At 36.6% G+C, this 26092-nt stretch overlaps 1 protein-coding gene across 1 annotated transcript; it reads left to right on the forward strand.

Moving 5' to 3' along the window:
- DCK (deoxycytidine kinase) lies at positions 1-24789 on the forward strand. Its single transcript, XM_030877821.2, has 7 exons — positions 1-374; positions 4921-5036; positions 14704-14897; positions 15895-16042; positions 20925-21040; positions 22566-22656; positions 24390-24789. The coding sequence occupies exons 1-7, from the start codon at positions 284-286 to the stop codon at positions 24414-24416; spliced, it is 783 nt and encodes a 260-aa protein (XP_030733681.1). The 5' UTR covers positions 1-283; the 3' UTR covers positions 24417-24789.
- The last annotated feature ends 1303 nt before the right edge of the window (positions 24790-26092 follow it).

Here is a 26092-nt window from a genome sequence, read left to right on the forward strand (position 1 = left end):
CAGGGGCCCCGCGCGAGGCGGGCTCCGGCGGAGGGGCCCAGGAGGGAACTCAGGTTTAGGGGAAGGCCGGGGCGTGGCTTCCCCGCTGGGCGGGCGGCCACTTCACAGTCCCGCCTCAGTCGGCAGCTGCAGCCGCGCGCCAAAATCAAACCCGGGTACCCGCCGGCCAGAGAGCCTGCGGTTCAAGGCGAGCTCCGCGGCGGCGGCGGCCCAGTCGCGCACACCTTTGACCACCTCCCAGCGCTCCCTGCCCGACGCGCTCGGGGCCGCCACAAGACGAGGCATGGCCACCCCACCCAAGAGGAGCTGCCCATCTCCCGCAGCCAGCTCTGAGGGGACCCGCATCAAGAAAATTTCCATCGAAGGGAACATCGGTAAGGAGCCTCGGGAAGTGTTGGTCCCAAAGCAGGGGTAGTCGCGGCAGCGGCGGCTGAAGCGCCCCTTCGCCTCATCCCTGCTCCTCCTCATTGAGGGCTTTCCTCCCAGCCTGCTCCTGTGCTTGCAGACGCGCCCTCAAATTCCCCAGCCGCCGAAAGCACCCTTCTCTTGCCTCTCCAGCTTCCCTCCCGTGCCACGAGGGTGTTCGTGACTCCTGGGCGTCAGGCGGCCGGCCTAGGCCTGCGGGCCTTGTGAGGCGCGCTTGGGGTCCCTTTCATCCTCTTTGTTTGGGAAGGGTTTTGTTTTTGCGGTGTGTGGTGTTTTTTTTGGATGTGTCTGTATGTCAGTTCTTGAGGTGCAATATACATAAGTTAAAGGATTCCTTTTTAGGTATACCCCTCTATGAGGTTTGACAAACATACAGTGTTTTACTACCACCATGATCAAGATTCAGAACATCTCCATCCCTGCAGAAAGTTCCCTCTTGCTTCTTTGTAGTCAGTCTCCTCTCCATTCCTATCCCCTGGCAAGCGGTAATCTGATTTCTAATCCTGTAAGTTTTGCCTTTTTCAGAATGTCATATAAATGGATTCATAGAGTATGTAGCCTTTTGTGTCTTGCTTCTCTAGTTTAGCATAATGCTTTTACATTTATTCATGTTGCTTGTATCTGTGGTTTGTTCTTTTTTGTTTCTGAGTAGTATTCCACTGCACGGATATACCACAATTTCTCTCTCCCAATTGTGGACATTTGGATTGTTTCCAGTATTTAGATTATGAATAAAACTGCTGTAAACATTCAAGTACAAGGAAAGAATTTTTAAATGATCTTAGCAGAAGGAGTTCCTCACTCCCTACCCAACATCCAAGTAAACATTGTGTTATGATTCAAAGACCACTGCTGTTTCTGTTCTTAACCCAGATGTCATTTTGCAAGATACATGAGAACGTCCAATTCTTCTCTATTTCCTACCACAGGAAACCTATGCCTGGTACTTCCTGTTTTGATAGGATTTTGGTTTTTTTGGTTCCAAGTTAGGTACTGGCCATTCATGCATACAGCAAATTTTAATTCTTACTGTGCTGAAAGCACTTGTACTTCTTTTAAAAGGCAAGGCAAACAGGTGCTTTAGCAGCATTCCAAGGAATAGGAAAAGCTGGACACACCCTCAAAGAGGACATCTTGTTTCATTGCTCCAATATTAAGGCACCAGTGGGAAAGATCAATGTAATAGACTCTCATTTCTTCTTAGCTGGATAAGTTCTTTGAAGGTGAATGTTTACTAGTATGATTCCTCACAGCTACTTATTGGATATAGAAGACCATGTATAAAGACAGGAGAAAGTAGATGAACAAAACCTTTTCAAAAGTAAATTTGAATGAACAACCTCTCAGATTTATACCACAATCCCTTCCCTTTCCTAAATCCACTGAAGCAATGTATCATATCTGGAAATTTACTTCCTTCCAAGCATCTTTAATCTTTTCAGCACCTAAAATAATTTCCTAATATATCACCCCCTCTCCAATTTCTCAAAATTCTTCCAGAGCAGTCTTTGTGTATACAAATGTGATTGTGTTATCCCTTGCTTAAAATTCTCTGACCTCCCCATTACCCACACTGGAAGGAGTTGCAAACTGATGGCCTGCAGTTACACAATATTGGCATGCCCAACTTTGAAAAAAACATTTTTAATTAGTTGGTAGCATTTACAAATGTTGAGATTTCCCATAAACATCTAGGTTCTTGGCTTCTCTTGAAAAATCTGAAGATCTGGTAGCACTGTGTTTCTGTAAGAGAACCATTTGCTCTTTAGATGGGATATGTCACTTACCACTTAACTGTTTTCCCTGACACTGCAGCTTTGTCATTTGCTGTTTATTAATGCTCTTATACTGTTGTTCATGTGCCCTCCGCCTTATTTGCCAGACCCAAATAAGCCATATATGCTAATCTGTTTATAGAAGACTATTTCATGATTCGTCTATTTTCTAGAATTTGAACTTTAACTGGTCATTTTCATTTCATACTCATGTAACTTGTTTTCTCATGTTCTCTAACTAAATTACTCTCTTACGTTAGATTTTGGAGTCCTTACCTACTTCTCATCTTAATGGTCTGTATAGAATGATTTTTGGCATCATTATGCCTACTTGGCATCAATAATTTTGTTAGGTCCCATGACTTTTTAAAGTATTAACATCAGTGTCCTTGGTTCTTGTTCTCCTTTGCCTTCCTAGAATTTTAATTTATTAATTAGCTTATTTTCAAGCCCCCCATTTCCTCCTCAAAAGTTAAGGAACTGGATATTAGTCTGATTGGGAACTGCAGGTAACTATTTTTACACTGCTTGAAATAAAGAGTAATTTTAGAGAGTAACTGTTATTACTCTTAAAATTTCAGAGTATGACCACATGAACTTTTTCTGTTTGTAAGCAGTATCAGAAGAAAGCTGAATGCTCTAGCCTTAAGTGCTTTCAGACTCTAGCTGATGGCTGGTGTTTTAATGTGTTCCTTGGGTGCTCTTTCTGAATATCATGTTTTCCTTCCTTCCTCCGTCTAGCTCAGTGAATGTCTGGTGAACGTTTTATATGCTTCCATTCACTTCTTAATGCCTTACAGTTTCTGTGCTTACCCTCTTCACATGAAATTTGTGGTCCACCAGTGTTTTTCCTATGATTAAACCTCATGGTCATCTAGTTTATCCTTAAAAGTTTTTTGCCTGTCCTCTGGTGGTAATATGACTTTTGTGTTTTGCTTCTTAACTCTTCTCTCTGTGTTACCTTCTGATTGACCCTTCCTCTTTTTTTTTTTTTTTCTTTTCTATCGACCTATGTAATGTTTTAGGTTTGATTATAGTTCTTCAAGTCAAAGGTAAGTTCTTTTTGCCCTCTTTGGATCCAGTTTATAAGGAAGAGGAGGCTTTGCTTCAGTTGCTGTTTTTTATATGTTTATCTGTGTGCGTGTGCATTTGTATTCATATATATGGAGAGAGAGAGAAAACATCATGCTGACCAGAGATGACTAATATAATCACATTTGGTGACTTCAGATAGGAAGGGTGTGGTGGTCATTAAGAGTATTGTTAAACCGTGTCAAATTCTAGGTCTAGACTTTCCCTACTATTAAATTGAATGAATTCCCAGATTTTTTTTTTTTCCCGGTACACGGGCCTCTTACTGTTGTGGCCTCTCCCACAGAGCACAGGCTCCGGACGCGCAGGCTCAGTGGCCATGGCCCACGGGCCTAGCTGCTCCGCGTCATGTGGGATCTTCCCGGACCAGGGCACGAACCCGTGTCCCCTGCATCGGCAGGCGGACTCTCAACCACTGCGCCACCAGGGAAACCCTCCCAGATAATTTTAAAATAGTGAATATAATGTCTTGGTTACACCCAAACTGTTTTCTTTTTTTCCTTCTAGATATCTCAGAAACTAGTGAATGATCAGGGAGAAGTAAAGTCTATACAACTTTTTTTTTTTTAAGGAGTTTGATAGAGTGCACAGAACCATAAAAGTGAAGCAGAAAAAACTTGGCTATTGCTTGTAGGAAGTGTTTTGCAAAAATATTTTTATAATTTCTGTTAGCCATAGTGTCATATGATAATTAGTGTCATATAATAATCATATTATTTCCCATCCTAAAACTCTGGGAATTGGATGCTTTTTTTTTTTTTTTTTTTCTGGCCACACTGCTTGGCTTGTTGAATCTTAGTTCCCCGACCAGGGATTGAACCCTGGCCCTTGGCAGTGAGAGCTCAGAGTCCTAACTACTGGACCACCAGGGAATTCCCTGGATGCATCTTTATATTAATTTTGTGGTTTATTTGGTTGTTTCTAGATTGGTTTTAGATAGGAAAAACCTGAGTTTGTTTGTAAACTGAACAAATAGAGCCAGTAGAGAGGAAAATTTTGAAAATGCAAGAGCCTGGAATGACTGTCACTGTTGTGATAGTTTACTTATTTATCACAGCAGTTTCCATGAGGAGGGTATTATTATTACAGTCTCCATTGTATTATGAGGAAACAGGTTCTGAGAGGTTCAGTGACTTGCCCAAAATTACATACCTAATTAAGTGGGATAATAGCCTTAACCACTTTCCACAGTTATCTCTGTTTTGTTAAGGAAAGTAAGTCTAGGACTAGAATTTTTACCTTTTTTTTTTTTTTTTTTTTTGGCCGCGCTGAGCAGCTTGCGGGATCTTAGTTCCTGGACCAGACCAGGGATGGGACCCATCCCCCCTGAATTGGAAGTGCGGAGTTCTAATCACTGGACCTCCAGGAAATTCCCTAGAATTTTTAAAATTCTGTTCCATGGCTTTGGTAAACTAAAAACAGTAACAAACAAATGAGCTTAATACAGGTGGGCAGGGATCCTTTTACTTTTCATTTAAATAAAGTCTAAAAGAGAAAGTTTATAAAATCGAATGCTTTTCTTTTTTCTATTGTTTGCTATTATAAATTTTGTAAAAGCTGATGGCTGTCTTGGCATTTTTTTCCTGATAAATTTCCTTCCTCAGTTTCACTTTTCCTCTCACAACAGCTGCTGGGAAGTCAACATTTGTGAATATCCTTAAACAAGTCTGTGAGGATTGGGAAGTGGTTCCTGAACCTGTTGCCAGGTGGTGCAATGTTCAGAGTACTCAGGATGAATTTAAGGTATGAAAATAAACTTTATTTAATAAAATAAAAATTTTTGATTTAGAGGACAGTTGTATTCTTGGATTTTTTTTGTTTTGTTTTTTTTCCTTTTGCAATAAAACTTTCAAATATAGGGCTTCCCTGGTGGCACAGTGGTTAAGAATCCTCCTGCCGGTGCAGGGAACACGGGTTCAAGCCCTGGTCCTGGACGATTCCACATGCCACGGAGCAACGAAGCCTGTGCACCACAACTACTGAGCCTGCACTCTGGAGCCCGCAAGCCACAACTACTGAGCCCGTGTGCCTAGAGCCTGTGCTCCACAGCAAGAGAAACCACTGGAGTGAGAAGCCCGCACACTGCAATGAAGAGCAGCCCCCGCTCGCCACAACTAGAGAAAGCCCACACGCAGCAACAAAGACCCCACGCAGCCAAAAATAAATAAATTTAAAAAAAGCAAACAAACGAAGTTTTAAATATAGCTCTAAGTCTGTATCTTTATTGGGCAGTAGTTATGTGGAAGTGTATATATATGTATAACACGCATTGAACTATGCACTTAAGATTATGCACTCCATTGCATCTAAGTAGAATTTTAAAAGTTTTAAAAAATTAATTAAAACTTTTTTTTTAAAGAAGATGTTGGGGGTAGGAGTTTATTAATTAATTAATTTTTGCTGTGTTGGGTCTTCGTTTCTGTGCGAGGGCTTTCTCTAGTTGTGGCAAGCAGGGGGCACTCTTCATCGCGGTGCGCAGGCCTCTCACTATCACGGCTTCTCTTGTTGCGGAGCACAGGCTCCAGACGCGCAAGCTCAGTAGTTGTGGCTCACGGGCCTAGTTGCTCCGCGGCATGTGGGATCCTCCCAGACCAGGGGTCGAACCCGTGTCCCCTGCATTAGAAGGCAGATTCTCAACCACTGTGCCACCAGGAAGCCCAATTAAAACATTTTTAAAAAATCTAATTTTAAGTTAAATTTCTTGCGTGGCTTTTTACATTTTGTTTAAAAATAGGTAAATAAGAAAAGCAAAAACAGCTACCCAATAGCTGAATTTTACTAGTTTATTTTTCAGGACTTTTGTCTTAGAGACAGCCATTATTTTTGTACTTTCGTTCATGTCGGACTTTCACCCTGGACACAAGTTTCAATTTCCCAGAACTTTCCATCCTACACTACAAATGAGAAAGAGGGCATAATCGTTAAATTCCATTCTTTACAGCAAACTTTATTGTATGTGTATGAAGAGAGATCTGATTGCTAAGATTTTTATTTCTGGAGAAATGAGAATTGAAATTGAAAGCAGCATAGCAGAAATGGAAAAATGGAAATGTGTGCTAGAAACTTACTTTGTTAGGTCTGAGGAGGACAGAGAGGTTTTGAAAAAAAAGTCTCATTTTAAAAGTTTAGCTGTTGGTCTAGGGAATCTAGGAATAATAATTGAATATTTAAAATGGGAATCATATATACAAGGAGGAGTCACCAGCCAAGGTACTCTGCAGACTTTGGGGACACTGGTTTTTAATAACCACAAGTATTTTCTCAGATACCTGTTTGCCAAACATAGTTAACTTTAGGTCTGGGACCCAACTCACTACACCCCAATCCTTTGAATAATCTAGGACTAAACCCTGAAGGGACTTCCTTCCCATATGGACTCCATCTTCTTAAGAAATTGATATTTCAGTCTGGTCTTTGAGGAAGGGCAGAGTTAGCCTTAAGTAGAGTTTTAAAGTGGGTAAATTTATTTGCTTCTTTTAACATTTTTTATTGACATATGATATAACTATAGAAAAGTATATAAACCTATGTACAGTTTAAAGAACAATTTGAAGGCTATCATCTTTGTAACCATCACCGAGGTCAAGAAATAGACCATTACCTTCTCGTTCAAGAAGTCCCTGTTTGTTCTTCTCAGGTCACAGTATCTCCTTCCCAAGGGTAATAACTCCGCTAGGGGTAATCACTCACATAAAATAATTCTTGTGATAATAATTTTTCTGCTTTCTAAAAAGAATTTTATGTACATGAACATATCTCTAAGAAATATAATGTTTTGTCTGTTTTTTAATGTTGTATAAATGAAATCATCTGTTTGCATTCCTTTTCCTCTTGCTTATTTTGCTTAATAAGTTTGTGAAATTTGTCTATATTGTTGCATGCAGCTATAGCTTGTTCATTTTCATTGCCATATGGTATTCAGTTGTGTTCATATATCACTGTTGGTCCATTCTATACCTTTAATCAGTTTTTGAGCGGTTCCTACTTTAGTTGCTGTAAAAACAGCCCTGTTAGGAATATGAATCCTGGTGTACACATGCAAGGGTTTCTCTTGGAATAAGAAGTAAAATTACTGGGTGGTGGGTATGTGTTTGATGCCTGTTTTCTGAAATGGTTTTACCAGTTTACATTCCCCACAGTGTACTGAAGCTGTCACTGGTCCACCCCTTTGCCAGTATTTAGTATTGTCCAGCTTCCTAAATTTTATTATTCTGTCGAACATTTAATATCTTTTATGTTTAAATTTATATTTTCCTGATTGCTAATGAGATGGTGCTCCTTTAATTAATTAATTAATTTGCCATTTGAATTCCTTTTGTAAAGTCCCTTTTCAGGTTCTTTTGCCCATTTTCCTTTGGATCTTCTGTCTTCCCTCACCCTGCATTTTTGCCTCTTAAAGTATGTCTTGTGGCCTCTTTCAAAGTGCCCTATTCAAGTTTGCTTACATTTAGAAATGAGAGACCTGTGTTCTAAAAATAGTCTTTCTCCCCCTCATTTCTGGGGTCAACTGTCAGTGCAGTCATTCTCAGGGGTTAGGTAGAAAGTAGCCAAATTAAACCAATGTGAGAAATACAGAAGGAACTCTTTCATTGGGGGAATGTTAGACTAGATTGGATTAGGTGACCTTCATTTAAGGTCCATTCTAATTTTAATATCATAGCTTCTAACTCATATTAAACATGTATAACTGGTTTGTTGGCACATTAAATGTTTCTGCCTCTCAGTGTACCTTACTTTTTTTTTTTTTTTTTTGGTCGCACTGCACGGCTTAGTTCCCCGACCACCAAGGATTGAACCTGTGCCTCCTGCAATGGAAGCACAGAGTCCTAACCACTGGACCGCCAGGGAATTCCCAGTGTACCTTATATTAACCAAGCACACAGGAACATATATAAAAACTATAATGTCAAAAATTTTAATTTGCAGAGAGAAATGTAATTATCAGATTCATTGATGTAGGTCAACCCATTCTCTATATAGGCCCAGTAGAAGGAACTTTTAAGATCTCAAGGATTTGGTGCTTTTTCAAACAACAAACAATCCCTTGGGAATTTAAATATGTGGGATGCCTCCTGGTTAAAAATGACTGTCCTAGTGAATCACTGTTAGTGTTAGGAGTGTATTGAACCCTTTAGTTGTGTTAGAGAGGAGAGGTTGAAAACATTGCATTAATATACATGGGAAGCCAATTTATAATAAGAAGGTTGTCTATTAAGCTTAGAATCAGAGCTCAGGGGAATTAGTTATATTATCTTAATGACTGATGTCATCAGACTAAGATGCATTGATGCATCTGTCTCCATTTTAAGAATTGGCTTCATGGATCTGATATTCATGTTTATGGGCTGGAGCATTTTCTTCCTGTGTACTAGAGTCAAAATTCCAAACGTTCTTTATAACTACCATGCAAGTGAACCTACTATTATTGTTAACATATACTTTCATTAACATATACTTTCATCAGTTTCCTGTAATCCAGTCATGTCTCCACCATGTTACAATTTGGTAAACTTCATTGGATTTTGTATATTTGTGTACATTCTTGGAGGATAGTTTTAATTTTGTGTGTGTATTAAAGGCTACTATGTTGTTAATCCTCTCCACTTAGGTGGAGTTTCAGATTGTGGGGATAGTATTTTGGGGATAAGGTAGCGGAGTGTGAGGGTAGTAATGAGTGGGTGGGTTCTCAGTATCTTTGGATATTTTCTTTTTTCCTGGACCTCAAGAAATGGAATTTCTTCCCTCATCCTGGGGCCCTTCTTCCCCAGACCCATCCCTGACCTATTCCTTGGGATTATAGTGTGAACCACTATCCAAATCTAAGCTTTCTTAGTGTGCTGTCAATAGTGAGAAGTAGACTGTCTTCAGACCCAACTCTGGTAAGGCCAGTCCTACTTCGAATGTTCTCTATTTAATCACACTTCTTGGCAGCAACACTGGGATGGGAAGAGTTGGGCTGCTGGTACCTTTGATCTCTTCCCCTAGTCAGTAATTTAATTTGCACCTGCATGTTTAGCTGGTTTTGTTTTTTACCTGCCATCTAGTGGCTGAAATGTTGCTATACTATCGATGAGCTCCCACCAATTATAGCAAAATAAAGAGGGAGAAAGTACCTAGAAAGATTATGTAGTCTCCCCTCCCTTCTCCTCCCATGGTAAGAGTATCTTTAAATCATACGACCCAGATGATTATCAGTCTTTGTATTAAAGATTTATTTCAAATAACAATGTGCTTTATTTGGTGATTTATGTTATTATTTAAGCCTAAAGCTTTGATTTAATTGCTTTCTTTTAGCCTATTTTTTGAGGTCTACAGACTGTTAGGAAGATATTTTTAGTCTGTTTCTCTCAGTGAGCTGAATTCTTTTGGGAGATCTTTGTTATTTACTGTGAAATGCTATTTTACTTTTATCTAACACTTCTTACCACTAAGAAGTCACTGAAAAATTAGTAACTCTGAAAGAAGGGATAAAATATACTTATCTGTGAAACAACAGCATATTTTTTGATAAGTCATTTTTTTTTAAATTTTATTTTTGGCTGCATTGGGTCTTCGTTGCTGCTTGCAGACTTTCTCTAGTTATGGTGAGCAGGGGCTACTCTTCATTATGGTGCATGGGCTTCTCATTGTGGTGGCTTCTCTTGTTGTGGGAGCACAGGCTTCAGTAGTTGTGGCTCGTGGGCTCTAGAGCGCAGGCTCAGTAGTTGTGGTGCATTCTTAACCACTGCGCCACCAAGGAAGTCCGTATCAGGTAAATTTAAGGTAATACTTGCTGCTATAGTAAAGTCTCTGTGGTTTAAGATGATAAAATTTCATTTCTCAGGCAGTGTACAGTACAATATCGTATTGAGTGGATGGCATACCATGCTGTCACTCAGAGACCCAGACCCCTTCTAATGTGTGGCTCATCTAACCTCTAGGACAGTGCTTCAAACTTTAGTGGTTCAGCAGAGTCACCTGGAGGACTTGTTAAAACAAAGACTTGGCCCTCAACCCCAGTTTCTGATTTAATAGGTCTGGCAGTGGGGTGTTGAAAATGTGCATTTCTCTCAAGTTCCCAAGTGAGGTTGATGCTGCTGTTATGGGGATCATACTTTGGTACCCCTGCCCTGGAGTTGAAGTTGAAAACTGCTGCTCTAGGGCCTTGGTGTCTTTTGCTTCCAGTTGATGAATAAAGAAAGAATCATCGCTTTTGAGAGGTTTTTATGGGTCCAGCCTGGACATGATAAACATTGCTTCTGCCCTACTTCCACTGGCTAGAACTGAGTCTTCTGGCTATAGTTAATTACAAGGGAGACTGGGAAATAAAGCCTAGCTGTGTGTCCAGGAAGAAAAACAACCTGGTTTTAGGGAACACGTAGTAGTATCTATCACACGCAATTTCTAAATAGAAGTACTTTAAATATATTTGTTAATGTAACTTAAACTCAAAAGTGCCATGTTTAATTAATCAATGTAGAAGTTGTTGAAGTTTATTTTAAAGTTAATGGGTTATTTTAGGGGATTCTCTGGTGGTCCAAGTGGTTAGGACTCCGCTCTTCCATTGCAGGGGGCATGGGTTCGATCCCTAGTCAGGGAGCTAACATCCCACAAGCCTTGGGGCGCAGCCAGAAACAAAACAAAACAAAATAAAGTTGATGGTTATTTTGGTAATAGGTATTTGTGCACCAAAGACAACCTGAAATAGTAAGCCCAGATAATGATAAAGACAAAAAATTGTTTTTCACGGTTAGTTTTATTTATAAATATAACTCAGGTGTATTTTCACTAGTGAATTTGTATTTATGTCATTAGTGAATTCTCTATTGTATAATTATGTAAAGTTATCCATGTCTAAGATAAAATTATTAAAATACAGAGCACCAGCACCAGTTAATTATCCACATAGTATCTGAATATCTCCCTTCAAGAAATCAAATTAAGTATTACTTGCTTTATAGATATGATATAACTTCAGTATTTAATAGCAGATCAACATTTTGGAAAGAATATGGCTTTATTGTCAGTCTTAGGCTTGAATCCTAGTTTTGCTGCTTACCAGATATATTGATATTAATGAGTTATTCAACCTTTTTGAGCCCCATTTTTAAAATTTATAAAATAGTGTCAGTAATGACTATTTCATAGGGTCGAGATAATGTATGTAAAACTTTTCATGTAGTCCCTGGCATAAAATAAATAATAAACAGTAGATATTATTATAATTATCATTAAAATTGAAGTATATTTTCTTAATGAAGGGATATTTTGTGTAATGAACTTACTAGTTCTTCAACGAAAATTCTTTATTTTCTAAATCTAAGACATAAAAAATAAACTTTTAAGAAAACTTAAATATGGCCTTTGTGTTCACATTCCTAAGCACATTCTTTTTTGAAAATATGCTAAGTAAGCTACAGATAATGCAACCAGGGATAGAGCAGACTAATCCAAGACTTAAATTTTGTGTTTTGAATTAACATTTATACTGCAGAGAATTCCATGTATATGTAAATACCACTACACCTCTGCCCCTCTTTTAGTGTCAAGTAAAAAAACTTTTTAATGTATATTTTTTGATTATTTGATAATTAATAATTTAATATTATGTATTTAATATTTAAATATATTTTATTGAGCTATAATTGACATATAATATTGTATTAGTTTCAGGTGTCCAATATAGTGATTCAACATTTGTGTACATTGTAAAAATGATCACCACAGGAAGTCTAGGTACTGTCACCATACTAAGTTGATACAATATCATTGACTCTATCCCGCATGCTGTGCTTATTTATTTTATAACTGGAAATTTGTACTTCTTGATCCCCTTTACCCATTTCACCCCACATCCCCTACCTCCCTCCACTCTGGCAACCCCCCATCTAGACCTGTGAGGCTGGGGGTTTGGTTTTGTTTGTTTGATTCCACATGTAAATGGTATCATGTGGTATTTGTCTTTCTCTGTCTGACCTGTTTCACTTAGCATAATACCCTTAAGTTCCATTAATGTTGTTTCAAATGGCAAGATTTTGTTCTCTTTTATGGCCAAGTAGTATTCCATTGTATACATACACCACATCTTTATCCATTCATCTGTCTACAGACACTTAGGTTGTTTCCATATTTTGGCTATTGTAAATAATGCTGCAATGAACCTAAGGGTACATATATCTTTTCATACTAGTGTTTCTGTGCCTGATATATTTTCTTAAATTTTTAAAAATTAATTAATTTTTTTTTAATGTGTGGAATAGCAGCTTGTGCTCTTTAGCTAAGTTCTCTTATAAATCCAGCAGTCAGTGTTCATAAAGTTGTCTCTGTTACTAAGAGTAATTTCCAAAATGCTATGCTTACTAGGGTAGGAAAATAAAATAGACAATACTGTCCTCTTTATAAAAATAACTACACGAAAGTTTTGGTTGAGTTGATATACTTCATTTAGCTGGAAAAATTCACTTGTATGAAACATTTTCTCCCTGGATGATGATGAATAAGTGGAAAGTCAGTTCATAATTAAATTAACAAAGGCCCTTGAAACTAATAAAATTAAATTTATTCTTTAAGCAGTTTGGGAAGGCAGTTACTTTACCCTTATTTCAGTTCATCATCTGCTCAGTATTTCTAAACAGCCCTATTGTTGACTGTTAGCCTCTTGCCATTTTATCTTTTTTTTCTTCCAGTTTTGAGAAGAAGTTTCACTTAATTATGTGGTTTGTGGTATGAAATTTAAATTCTGCCTCAAAGTGTCATGTGTTTGTGTGGTTTTTCGTTCTTAACTGAAACTGAGGTCCGTTGTAATGTTTACACTTCTGGATTTTTTTTTTTTTTCCTCAGAGGAAAACCACCTACATTGAGCATGAACTTTCAGGAAGTGTTCAGGGGTATTTGAACTAGGATTGAGAATAGGAATTAGGCAGTCATATTTTATTCCTTGAAAGTTAGAAAACAAGATTAAAGACTGTATAGCTGTTGGGGGAATCTTTATATAGCTTGACATAGAAAAGATGATGAAGCATCCCTGGGTCCTGGGTTTTGTTTCTTCTTTCTTTCTTTTTTTAAATTTTTATTTTATTTGGCCACGCGGCACATAGGATGGATCTTAGTTCTCTGACCAGGGATCGAACCCATGTCCCTTGCATTGGGAGTGTGGAGTCTTAACCACTGGATCGTCAGGGATGTCCCTTGTTTTTTCTTTCTTAATCTGACAACTCTAATATCAAAAGTATTCTAATATATTCTATTACTGTGCAGTCAGTTTTAATTTAAAAAGAAAGAAAATACTGTCATTCAAAGGAAGAAATTTCAGGGACTTCCCTGGTGGCACAGTTGTTAAGAATCCGCCTGCCAGTGCAGGAGACACGGGTTCGACCCCTGGTCCGGGAAGATCCCACGTGCTGTGGAGCGACTAAGCCTGTGCGCCACAACTACTGAGCCTGTGCTCTAGAGCCCACGAGCCACAACTACTGAGCCTGCATGCTGCAACTACTGAAGCCCGTGCACCTAGAGCCTGTGCTCCACAGCAAGAGAAGACACTGCAACGAGAAGCCCATACACCGCAATGAAGTGAAGCCCCCGCTCACCACAACTAGAGAAAGCCCGCACTCAGCAACGAAGACCCAGTGAAGCCAAAAATAAATAAATAAATTTATAAAATAAAAAAAAGGAAGAAATTTCAGTGGCTTCTTTCTCTTTACCCCCACCCTCCCCTTTTTTTTGATTTGGAAGCTTCGAATGTTAGGATTTGCTGACTTTGGCCTGTAGTAGTGAAGTGGCAATGGAAAGATGCTCAAAATTATTTTCTATATTTTTTGCAAATGATTCATTGAGGATACCAAGCCTCTTTAAAAAAAATTCATGGTTGAAATCAGATATTCCCTAATATAAATGACTTTAATCAGATTATATAAAAATCTAATAACAGGAAATTGGCTCTACAGAATATAGAAAAGTGGATGCTGTGGTTGGAGAGAGATTAGCAAGTAGATACCACCAAGGTATCTCAGGAGTTTTTCAGTGTGATAGGAATACTGGAAGGGACCTAAGACGGCTTTGCCTGTTTAATTACTTAAACACATCGTACTCTGTCCAGGGAAGGTGCTAGGCTAGAAATCTGAACAAAGCAGTGTTACTAGTAAACTTTTGTGATATTTTGTAAGAGCAATAAGTAATTTCACTGTGTTCAGAGGCAGGTGTGAATATCTCATTGTCTTGATTTGTGTTTCTCTAAATTAGCAATGTTGAGCATATTTTCATATGCCTATTAGCCATCTGTATATCTTTGGAAAAATGTATATTCAGGTCTTCTACCCATTTTTTAAATTGGGTTTTTTGGGTTTTTTTATTTATCCAATTTTTTTAACTTAAAAAATATTAAAATAGCCCTATTGATCATTGCTTTTTGTTTCCTTTTTCAAATTCAAAATAGGAACTGACAACGTCTCAGAAAAGTGGTGGGAATGTTCTTCAGATGATGTATGAGAAACCTGAACGGTGGTCTTTCACCTTCCAGTCATATGCCTGCCTCAGTCGAATACGAGCTCAGCTTGCTGCTCTCAATGGCAAGCTCAAAGATGCAGAGAAACCTGTATTATTTTTTGAACGATCTGTGTATAGTGACAGGTATATATAAATGACTGTACTTGTCAGTTTGGAATCTTGGCTTAGAAGTGGACTTTTTTTTCCTGTTTCCTGGGAATCAAAGTAATAAGAGAGGCTGAGTTGGATATTTGAGATGGAAAATGACATTTAATACCTTCAGCAGTTTGGTACTAATGCCATTAGGGAAGTTCTAGCATAATTGCTAGCTGCCATGGAAACTGGTATAGTGGCCATCTCATCTCATTCAAATTTGCAGAGAAGTTTTTTTTCTTCCAACTCTCTTAAAATTCTTATCTGCTCTAGTTAAATCTGGATCTGTATTCTAGACTTGCACCTGGAGCTAGGAGATCATATATCTCTAAGGGAGGCTTAGAATTACCCTGCTTATTATGTAAGGATTGTTTTACTAGAGTTAGATCTGAGGTTCTCAAACTTTAGGACCCCTTTCATTCTTAATAATTATTAAGGAGCCCAAAGAGCTTCGTGTCTTATTGATATTTATGTTATTAGATATTAAGGTTGAGAAATATAAAAAACATTTATTATTTAAAGTTAGTAATAATAAATCCATTACATATAAACATAAAAAAGATGTGAAAATTATATCTTTCACAAAAAATTAGGGAGAAGAGTAGCATTGTTTGAAACTTTGCAGATCTCTTCAGTGTCTGACTTAATAGAAGTCAGCTGTATTCTCATTTGTGCTTCTGTTTTTAAGCAGTTGTAAGCTTTTGGTTGAAGTACAGTATATAAAGTAATCTGGTCTCTCACAGAACCCCTAGAAGGGTCTTGGGGACCACCAGGGGTTCTCACACCACATTTTTGGGAACCACTGGCCAAGTACATATTTTCTGTAGTTGGAGATAATGTGTTGTTTTCTTCTGCTGTTGTTTTTTTCTGCTAACCAAGGCATTATCTGCCATGGGTTTAGGAGAATGTTTCATGTCCATTTAGTAGATCCGTTTTTTCTTTGTGCTTTTTGGAAAAAATTTATGTGTTGATGTAGACTCTCTTGCAGGTATATTTTTGCATCTAATTTGTATGAATCTGACTGCATGAATGAAACAGAGTGGACCATTTATCAAGACTGGCATGACTGGATGAATAACCAGTTTGGCCAAAGCCTTGAACTGGATGGAATCATTTATCTTCGAGCCACTCCAGAGGTGAGAAACAATAAAAATTTGTTTTGTCCATTGACATTTCAGAATAATATTTAGAAATCCCTTCAGTGGTATGCAATGAAGGCGATTTAGTTTAACTCCACTCCCCACCTCCAAATTAGAAACTCATAACTGTGTAGATAGAAACATTCTTTTTTCCTAAACAAACTGTAAGCCCACATTTGAAAGTTGCTCTTTTAGGCCCCTTCTCTGTTCTTCCTCAGTTCTGTTCTTCATTATTTCCTCCTGACTTTCTCAGGGTCTGTCATCTATCACAGCTGCATTAAGAAACTTTCTAAAGCAACCCCTAGAATGTAGGCTTCATGAGGTAGAACTTTGGGTATTTTAATTACTGTTGAATTTCCAGTGCCTAGAATAGGGCCTGGGTACATAGTGGGAGCTCAGTAAATGTTTGCTGAAGGACTGGCCAAGTTGGTGGAGGTCCATTTCAAGAAATCCTTTATGGTTGTTTGTGGCTTGGAATGGGTGGGCAGTAGCAGCTGTAGTTGAGAAGAGCCTTAGAGGACCCTTGCCATTTTCAGTTAAGGGAGGTTACTTGAAAATGTGCTTTTTGTCATAGGTTGTAAATAGCTATTCTTGTTTACATATGAAATTATGTTATGAATCCAGGAAGACCAAGTAGATAGATGCCTTTCATAAAAGTAACCTAAATAAGAGCTTACATTTGTTAAGGAATTTCTGGTTTTGGTGCTTGCATCCCCATTTTTCTCTGTTTTTTATTCCTGTTTCTTCCCTAAGTCACAAAGTAGGCTCTGGTGAATGTAAATGCCATGACTTCTAGCCTGAAAGAATACCGTATTGCTATTGAAGCTGAATTTTCAAAGAAACTAGGTTTCTGATTCCAAGGGAAGATTTTTTTCCTCTTCTAATGTCAAGTAAGCCAGAATTTAACAATAATAATTTTGAAATTCACTTTTATTTTTGAAAAGAATTTTTGTTTTTAATTATGAAAATAGTATATACAAATATAGAAGAAAACATGAAGAATACTAATAATTTCATTCTGCTAGAAACATTCATAGTCAATATCTTAAAGTCTAACACAAAACTTTATTTTATTTTTTAAATATTTTTAAACAAATAAATTTATTTAAAAAAACAAAAACAAAAAGCATTCTATTCTGGTTACCACTCTTTGTTACAGTCTATTCCATTTTAACTCATTTCTATTTTTCCCATGGTCTTTAGAGATAAGAGCCTCAAGGGTATGGAACAGTTCGATGGTAATTCCTCATCTTGAGGATTCACATGCAGTGTCAGTTGTGTGAATTAGCACCCCAGTGCTACATGTGTCTGAGGCCTGTGATTTCAGGTTCTCACTGGTGAATTATTTATTTTCAAGTCATTGTCTTGAAATGTTTTCAGGCTCCCTCTCTCTCACTCGGGCTTGTGGATGGAATTTTACTAGCTCTCTTTTAATGAAGGCACAACCTCTCAAGACTCTTCGTTTTCTTCAGGAAGATCAGCTCCAGCTCCTTATACTACATAGCCTACTGCCTCAAATATCCTGAAATGACTCAAAACCTCAAAGCTCCATGCTCCAGCCTGGGCTGGTTGTTCTGCCATTCTGTTTCAAATTTGCTGTTTTTGGATTTTTTATTCTTATCCTCTTGAGACACCTATTCACTTATCTCTTGTGGATCCTGTATTGCCTGGCTCTTCTTTTTTTTTTTTTTTTGGTTTACTCTTTTTTTTATATATATATTTTTATTGGAGTATAATTGCTTTACAATGGTGTGTTAGTTTCTGATTTATAACAAAGTGAATCAGTTATACATATACATATGTCCCCATATCTCTTCCCTCTTGCATCTCCCTCCCTCCCACCCTCCCTATCCCACCCTTCTAGCTGGTCACAAAGCACCGAGCTGATCTCCCTGTGCTATGCGACTGCTTCCCACTAGCTATCTATTTTACATTTGGTAGTGTTTATATGTCCATATATATACTACCACTCTCACACTTTGTCCCAGCTTACTCTTCCCCCTGCCTGTGTCCTCAAGTCCATTTTCTAGTAGGTCTGGGTCTTTATTCCCCTCTTTTCCCTAGGTTCTTCATGACCATTTTTTTTAAGATTCCATATATATATGTGTTAGCATACAGTATTTGTTTTTCTCTTTCTGACTTACTTCACTCTGTATGACAGACTCTAGATCCATCCACCTCACTACAAATAACTCAATTTTGTTTCTTTTTATGGCTGAGTAATATTCCTTTGTATATAGGTGCCACATCTTCTTTATCCACTGATCTGTCGATGGACACTTAGGTTGCTTCCATGTCCTGGCTATTGTATATAGAGCTGCAGTGAACATATTGGTACATGACTCTTTTTGAATTATGGTTTTCTCAGGGTATATGCCCAGTAGTGGGATTACTGGGTCATATGGTAATTCTATTTTTAGATTTTAAGGGACCTCCATACTGTTCTCCATAGTGGCTGTATCAATTTACATTTCTACCAACAGTGTATAAGGGTTCCCTTTTCTCCATACCCTCTCCAGTATTTATTGTTTGTAGATTTTTTGATGATGGCCATTCTGACTGGTGTGAGATGATATCACATTGTAGTTTTGATTTGCATTTCTCTAATGATTAATGATGTTGAGCATTCTTTCATGTGTTTGTTGGCAATCTGTATATCTTCTTTGAAGAAATGTCTATTTAGGTCTTCTGCCCATTTTTGGATTGGGTTTTTTGTTTTTTTGATAGTGAGCTGCATCAGCTGCTTGTAAATTTTGGAGATTAATCCTTTGTCAGTTGCTTCATTTGCAAATATTTTCTCCCATTCTGAGGGTTGTCTTTTGGTCTTGTTTATGGTTTCCTTAGCTGTGCAAAAGCTTTTAAGTTTCATTAGGTCCCATTTGTTTATTTTTATTTCCATTTCTCTAGGAGGTGGGTCAAAAAGGATCTTGCTATGATTTATGTCATAGAGTTTCTGCCTATGTTTTCCTCTAAGAGTTTTATAGTGTCTGGCCTTACATTTAGGTCTTTAATCCATTTTGAGTTTATTTTTGTGTATGGTGTTAGGGAGTGTTCTAATTTCATTCTTTTACATGTAGCTATCCAGTTTTCCCAGCACCACTATTGAAGAGGCTGTCTTTTCTCCATTGTATACCCTTGCCTCCTTTATCAAAGATAAGGTGACCATATGTTCGTGGGTTTATCTCTGGGCTTTCTATACTGTTCCATTGATCTATCTTTCTGTTTTTGTGCCAGTACCATACTGTCTTGATTATTGTAGCTTTGCAGTATAGTCTGAAGTCAGGGAGCCTGATTCCTTCAGCTCTGTTTTTCTTTCTCAAGATTGCTTTGGCTATTCGGGGTCTTTTGTGTTTCCATACAAATTGTGAAATTTTTTGTTCTAGTTCTGTGAATAATGCCAGTGGTAGTTTGATAGGGATTGCATCGAGTCTGTAGATTGCTTTGGGTAGTAGAGTCATTTTCACAATGTTGATTCTTCCAATCCAAGAACATGGTATATCTCTCCATCTATTTGTATCATCTTTAATTTCTTTCATCAGTGTCATAGTTTTCTGCATGCAAGTCTTTTGTTTCCCTAGGTAGGTTTATTCCTAGGTATTTTATTCTCTTTGATGCAATGGTAAATGGGAGTGTTTCCATAATTTGTCTTTCAGATTTTTCATCATTAGTGTATAGGAATGCAAGAGATTTCTGTGCATTAATTTTGTATCCTGCAAGTTTACCAAATTCATTGATTAGCTCTAGTAGTTTTCTGGTGGCATTTTTAGTATTCTCTATGTATAGTATCCTGTCATCTGCAAACAGTGACAGTTTTACTTCTTCTTTTCCAATTTGTATTCCTGTTATTTCTTTTTCTTCTCTGATTGCCGTGGCTAGGACTTCCAAAACTATGTTGAATAATAGTGGTGAGAGTAGACATCCTTGTCTCGTTCTTGATCTTAGAAGAAATGCTTTCAGTTTTGCACCATTGAGAATGATGTTTGCTGTGGGTTTGTCGTATATGGCCTTTATTATGTTGAGGTAGGTTCCCCCTATGCCCACTTTCTGGAGAGTTTTTATCATAAATGGGTGTTGAATTTTGTCAGAAGCTTTTTCTGCATCTATTGAGATGATCATATGGTTTTTATTCTTCAATTTGTTAATATGGTGTATCACAATGATTTGCGTATATTGAAGAATCCTTGCATCCCTGGGATAAATCCCACTTGATCATGGTGTATGATCCTTTTAATGTGTTGTTGGATTCTGTTTGCTAGTATTTTGTTGAGGATTTTTGCATCTATATTCATCAGTGATATTGGTCTGTAATTTTCTTTTTTTGTAGTATCTTTGTCTGGTTTTCGTATCAGGGTGATGGTGGCCTCATAGAATGAGTTTGGGAGTGTTCCTTCCTCTGGCAGGCGGATTCTTAACCACTGCGTCACCATGGAAGTCCCTGAACTTTTAAATTTTTAACAAAATTTTATTGAAGAATAGTTGATTTACAATGTTGTGTTTAATTTCTGCTGTACCGCAGAGTGACTCAGTTATACATATTTATATTCTTTTTCATATTCTTTTCCATCATGGTTTATCACAGGTAAATTATTTGATTTTTAACTAAACTTATTTTATACAGTTTATTTCAAGTATGGATGCCAAAAGTTTATACACATATTTTGACTTATTTTTGAGAGTAACACTTGGTTTAGAGCTACCAAATGGTTGAAAAGCACAAGGAGGGGAAAATGAACTACTTCAACTTCCTAGGGAAAATAAATAGAGATTTTGGCTAGCATAACTAAAGAGACACTAAGGAAAAATTTAATGGCAGCCGTCAAGAATAATTGTTCCTTGCCTCCTCCACTCCTACTACCTGTTTCTTATTGCTTGCTTTTAGAAATGCTTGAATAGAATATATTTACGGGGAAGAAATGAAGAACAAGGCATTCCTCTTGAATACTTAGAGAAGCTTCACTATAAGCATGAAAGCTGGCTCCTGCATAGAACAGTAAAGTAAGACTTCCTTATTCTTATTTACTATTCATTTTAAATTCCTTTATCAAATTTTAATCCAAATCATGTATAATTTTTCATTTTCAGCCATTTTTATTTATTAGTATTGTAGGATCTCCCAGAATTAAGTATGGATTTTGATTCTTTTTACTGCAATGAGATCCTATTTTTTTAAAGTTTTTATAGCTAATCTCCCCCAGCAGTATTTACAGCATAATATATGGAATTTCACAATAAGGGATAAAGTAGGAAATATATCTGTATACATTATTTAGGTACAAGCATACCTTGTTGTATAGCACTTCACTTTATTGTGCTTCACATATGCTGCATTTCTTACAAATGGAAGGTCTGTGGCAACCCTATGTCAAGCAAGTCTGTTGGCACCATTTTTCCAACAGCATTTCCTAATGTTGTGTCTCTACATCACATTTTATAAATTCTTGCAATATTTTAAACCCTTCACCAGCAAAAAGATTATGTGACTCTCTAAAGGCTCAGATGATGGTTAGCATTTTTTAGCAATAAAGTATTTTTAAATTAAGGTATGTACATTTTTTTTACACATAATGCTATTGCACACTTAATAGACTGCAGTATAGAGTAAATGTAACTTTTGTATGCACGGGGAAACCAAAAAATTTGTGTGACTTGCTTGTTGCAATATTTGCTTTGTTGTGATACTCACTTTACTGCAGTGGTCTGGAACCAAACCTGCAGTATCTCTGAGATATACCTATACTCTTTCAGAGAGAATTTTAAGATATTTCAAGTTTGTTTCTTAGATCACTGTACTCTGTCATTAGTCAGATCTTGGTTCAGACGCATCTCACTTACTAGTATACAACCTTAGACAAGCTCTGAGCCTTAGAGTGACCTCCCTGGGCTTTAGTTTTCTCATCTATAAAGTGCAAACATTCCTGGATTTCCTTGGTGGTGCAGTGGTTAAGAATCCACCTGCCAATGCAGGGGACACAGGTTTGAGCCCTGATCCGGGAAGATCCCACATGCCATGGAGCAACTAAGCCCATGCGCCACAATTACTGAAGCCCTCGCACCTAGAGCCTGTGCTCCGCAACAAGAGAAGCCACCGCAATGAGAAGCCCACGCTCCGCAATGAAGAGTAGCCCCTGCTCTCCACAAGTAGAGAAAGCCCTTGTGCAGCAACGAAGACCCAATGCAGCCATAAATAAATAAATAAATAAATGTATTTTTTAAAAAAGACAGCAAAATTCTAAGAAAAAGCAAACATTCCTACTTTATGGTATGATTTTGGTTTTTGAAGAGAATTACATTTCACAATGCCTAACTTTATATATTTTATACCTGAGATTTTTAGACATGTATAGTAAATCTAGGTGAGAAAGAAGGGACTGCCAGATGAAGTACTTGGCAGGATAATTTTAATATAAAATGATTGATAACATTTTGTTTTCCAGTGAAGACATAAGAATAATTTTTTAGTATTTCTCTTTTATTTGTTGCTTTTTCTAATTATTTTGTTCATCTCTCTCTTTTCAAACAGAACCAACTTTGATTATCTACAAGAAGTGCCTATCTTAACACTGGATGTTAATGAAGACTTTAAAGACAAACATGACAGTCTGGTTGAAAAGGTAGATTTATACAAAGACTATAAATAATATTTGTTTTGTCTAAAGAAGTGTTCTAAATTTGTGAGAAAACAATTTTCTAAGGAAAGATTACATAAAGTTATATTAAGAGACAGTTAAGAGCTTTAGAGGGATTTAGACTGTTTAGATTCTCATCTTAACTTCAACTTCTAGCTTTGTAGCCTTAGCTAAAATGAGGACCTTCTTTATCCTTTAGTTTCTTTATCTGTATTATAGGGGTAACCACGTTAACAAAAGTTCTTGCTCACTCCTCTGCTTTGTTCCCTTTTCTTCCCCTCTTCCCTATACCACCAATCTTTAGATAATAATAAACTATTTGTGAAATTAATCTTTTTCAACTAAATTCAGTATGGAAGATGTTTGAAGCTGTAGGATATGGATCTCATCCATTTTTCTACTAACTAGAGTCTTGAGATTAAAGATTTTTAGTTTTGAGTTCTATTTGGGACCTTGTCAGTGATAACTTGGCACTGCCTAATCATTGAGTCATTGTCCTAATCAGAGTTGATCTATCCTCCATCTATTTGGAAGTTGACTATATTCTATAAAGTGAGTGGTGCTCATATTCATAAAGGGACTGGCAGAGAACCTATTGATGAACACTTGACAGAGAATAGTAATGGGATTTGTATAACAAATATCCTTATATCCATGTTAATTAACTTAGTGATCTAAGAGCTAAAGAAGAAGCCACATTTTTTTGTTGTTTGTTTAGTTTTGAGAGAAATCTTATTTTTCTTTTTTCCTGTCACAAAATGTCTGCTGTTTACTATAATAGGTATTTAACATTTATAAGGGATGTATCTCAAGAATTTTGAAAATCTCACCATTTATAGATAACTACTGTAGCATATAGTTGTTTTTCCCATGATATAAAGAAAAGCATATCTGGAAAATTCAAGTGACCTCTTCATACTAATTTAATGATGTTAAAAAACCTAGTACAGAATTCATTTGTGATACTGTTAAAACAAAATAAATAAAATTAAGTCAGCCAGCCATCATTTTAACTAGACGAATCTGTAAAACCACTTTTTAATTTTATCTAACACTTCAGTATTTTGATTAATAATCACCATTTCATATTATTATTTATTTTTGGTTTAATTAGTTTTACTAGAAGTTTGCTTTCTTTTTCAGGTATTTTTGCAAGGTGGTAATCTTTGTCTATTCAGAATTACTCTGCAGCCTAGAATACGTAGAGAGCAGTATCGTGAATTGTGACGTTGGCCAGTTGGCTAAGTTCATTCACTACTTATATGACCTTTCCTCACATACTAATATTACAGTGTGTATATATGATTCAGATTTGTGCTTCAGAAAAATTATAAATTTGTTACATAGGTTACATACATAATCAGGACCTTTAGACTTATTAAACCGTTGCAATTATTAATGTTATCAGTACTAAAGCTGCACATGTCAGTAGTCTATGGTATTATAAAGAGATAACAAAATTAGTGTTATGGCTATTATAGAACTGTATCAATCTTAGATGTAAATTTAATGACTCCTGTGATGACATTTTAGGTCATTCATCTTCTAATACTGAAGTATTTGTTAATATTTCTTTTGAAACTAAATGATATGGCTTTGTGATAGAGTTACTTATACAGTTGAGGTCTTCAACTGTGTAGATACTTTTAATTGAAAATGAATATTAGATATCTCAAATTAGCCAAGGAATTATATTAATATTTTTTTCCTCCCCTCAGGTAAAAGAATTTTTGAGCACTTTGTGATCTTGCTGAAGACTGCAGGCAGCCAAATGATTACACATACTTCAGCTTTGTGTATCTTCATAGGTCCATATTCATACAAGTCTCTCTTCTAAACCCAAGTTTTTAACTATTTTTGTTCCAAGAAAAAATTTTTTTTAATGAATCCTATATAAAAGTTTATAGCTAGTTTTTCTTTTTTCCTTTTTTTTTTTCTTCTTTTCTTTTTTGGGGCTTTTAAAAAAGAAAGACATTTAAGTATCCCTTACAACAAGAAGTCTGGGGGTAGATGGTTCCAGAATCATTATAGTGGCTAAGCTGCATCATAAAGGACCCAGCCCCCTTCTGTCTTTCTCCTCTATTATCCTCCTCAGCCGGTTGACTTTTTTTTTTTTTTCTGGTGCTTCTCATCTCACTGACCAATTTCTTAACTACAGACTTTAATGTTACATAGTAAATGGTAATGTGTCCTGTGTAAATTAGTGTACCTTTTAAAAATTGAAAAGTGGAATTTAAGGAATCCCTAGAAAAAGTATGATGAGGTTTTATTTTAAATACTTTTGATCAGGTGCCTTCCCTTCTGCCTTAATTTATGTGGAAGATAAGACCAGGTTTAGTATTTAATTACTTCACTGATTTATTAATGTGTCTATAATACATTTGTAGAGAAGCAGATTAGACTTTGTTCCCGGTTTGTAATGGCATAACTTATAAATCATTTAATCTTTTTCCTGCATTTGTTTCTACATCTGTGGTATGAGTGAGTCTTCATCTTTTGCATGGGATTTTGTAGGATTAAAGAGAAAATGTTTCTATACTTAAAAGATAACTGAAGATTATTACATGAATAGAAAGGTTGAATTTATTTGGAACTTAAATAGCTACCTGCTTTTTCCCTTCTCAGACCATTCTTTTAGAATGGAGTATTACTACTATAGTTAAAAGATTGGCTTAATCTATGATTGTCTTTAAGTCATTTGAGGTGGAATTATAGTTTTCCTTAATTTCTTCCCATTTTTATAGGTAAAATGTTAGTGGGACATAGTGAGGGATACATTTTTCCATTTTATTTTTTATTGATGCTATACTGGGAATGAGTAGTCTTTCTTTATACTTGGTGAGCTGTCAAAAGGGAAACTGAAGACAAGGTAGATTTTCTTCTTAGCAGTTAAGTCTGTTTAGTTAGTCCCAGCTCTTATTTCCTGCCTCCTACTTCCCCTACTGTCTCGATTAATTAGGCAGCCTACTATTTAGAGTTTTATTTAAAAGTAAATAAAAGTCACACATTTCTACTTTGAGAACATCATCATCACTTTTCACTTCATAGTTTGCTTTGCTTCTCTGTTGGATTATACCTGAAGTATTTTTCCCCCTCCTTTAAGAGAAATTACTGATAAAAATGATCTTGCTTTATGTTATATATCTTGAAAGCATTATCATTTTTTGTTGATTATATGTTAGTAAATACATATATTAATAAAGAAGGCAAGGGGTAAAATAGTTGTAATTTAAAAAATCTGCATGGGTTCATTTTAGGTCTGTATGTATAGATTTAGGTCTGTACGTATAGATTTCTTTCAACTTTGTGTAGTTAAGGTGTGCAGTGTGCAGTGTGTTTTCTTTGTATTTAACCTTTCTACTTGACATTTTAGAAAAATTCTGTGGCTTTTAATGAGAGGAAGAGTTACTTTTACTTTGAA

The sequence above is a fragment of the Globicephala melas genome, chromosome 5 (genome assembly GCF_963455315.2).
Source record: "Globicephala melas chromosome 5, mGloMel1.2, whole genome shotgun sequence".
NCBI lineage: Eukaryota > Metazoa > Chordata > Mammalia > Artiodactyla > Delphinidae > Globicephala > Globicephala melas.

Excerpts from the sequence above, each read along its gene's own strand:
- DCK (XM_030877821.2), top strand. The coding sequence starts at position 284 with ATGGCCACCCCACCCAAGAGGAGCTGCCCATCTCCCGCAGCCAGCTCT. Across the intron at positions 375-4,920 it reads TTCCATCGAAGGGAACATCG|CTGCTGGGAAGTCAACATTT; the intron begins GTAAGGAGCCTC and ends CTCTCACAACAG. Across the intron at positions 14,898-15,894 it reads CGATCTGTGTATAGTGACAG|GTATATTTTTGCATCTAATT; the intron begins GTATATATAAAT and ends ACTCTCTTGCAG.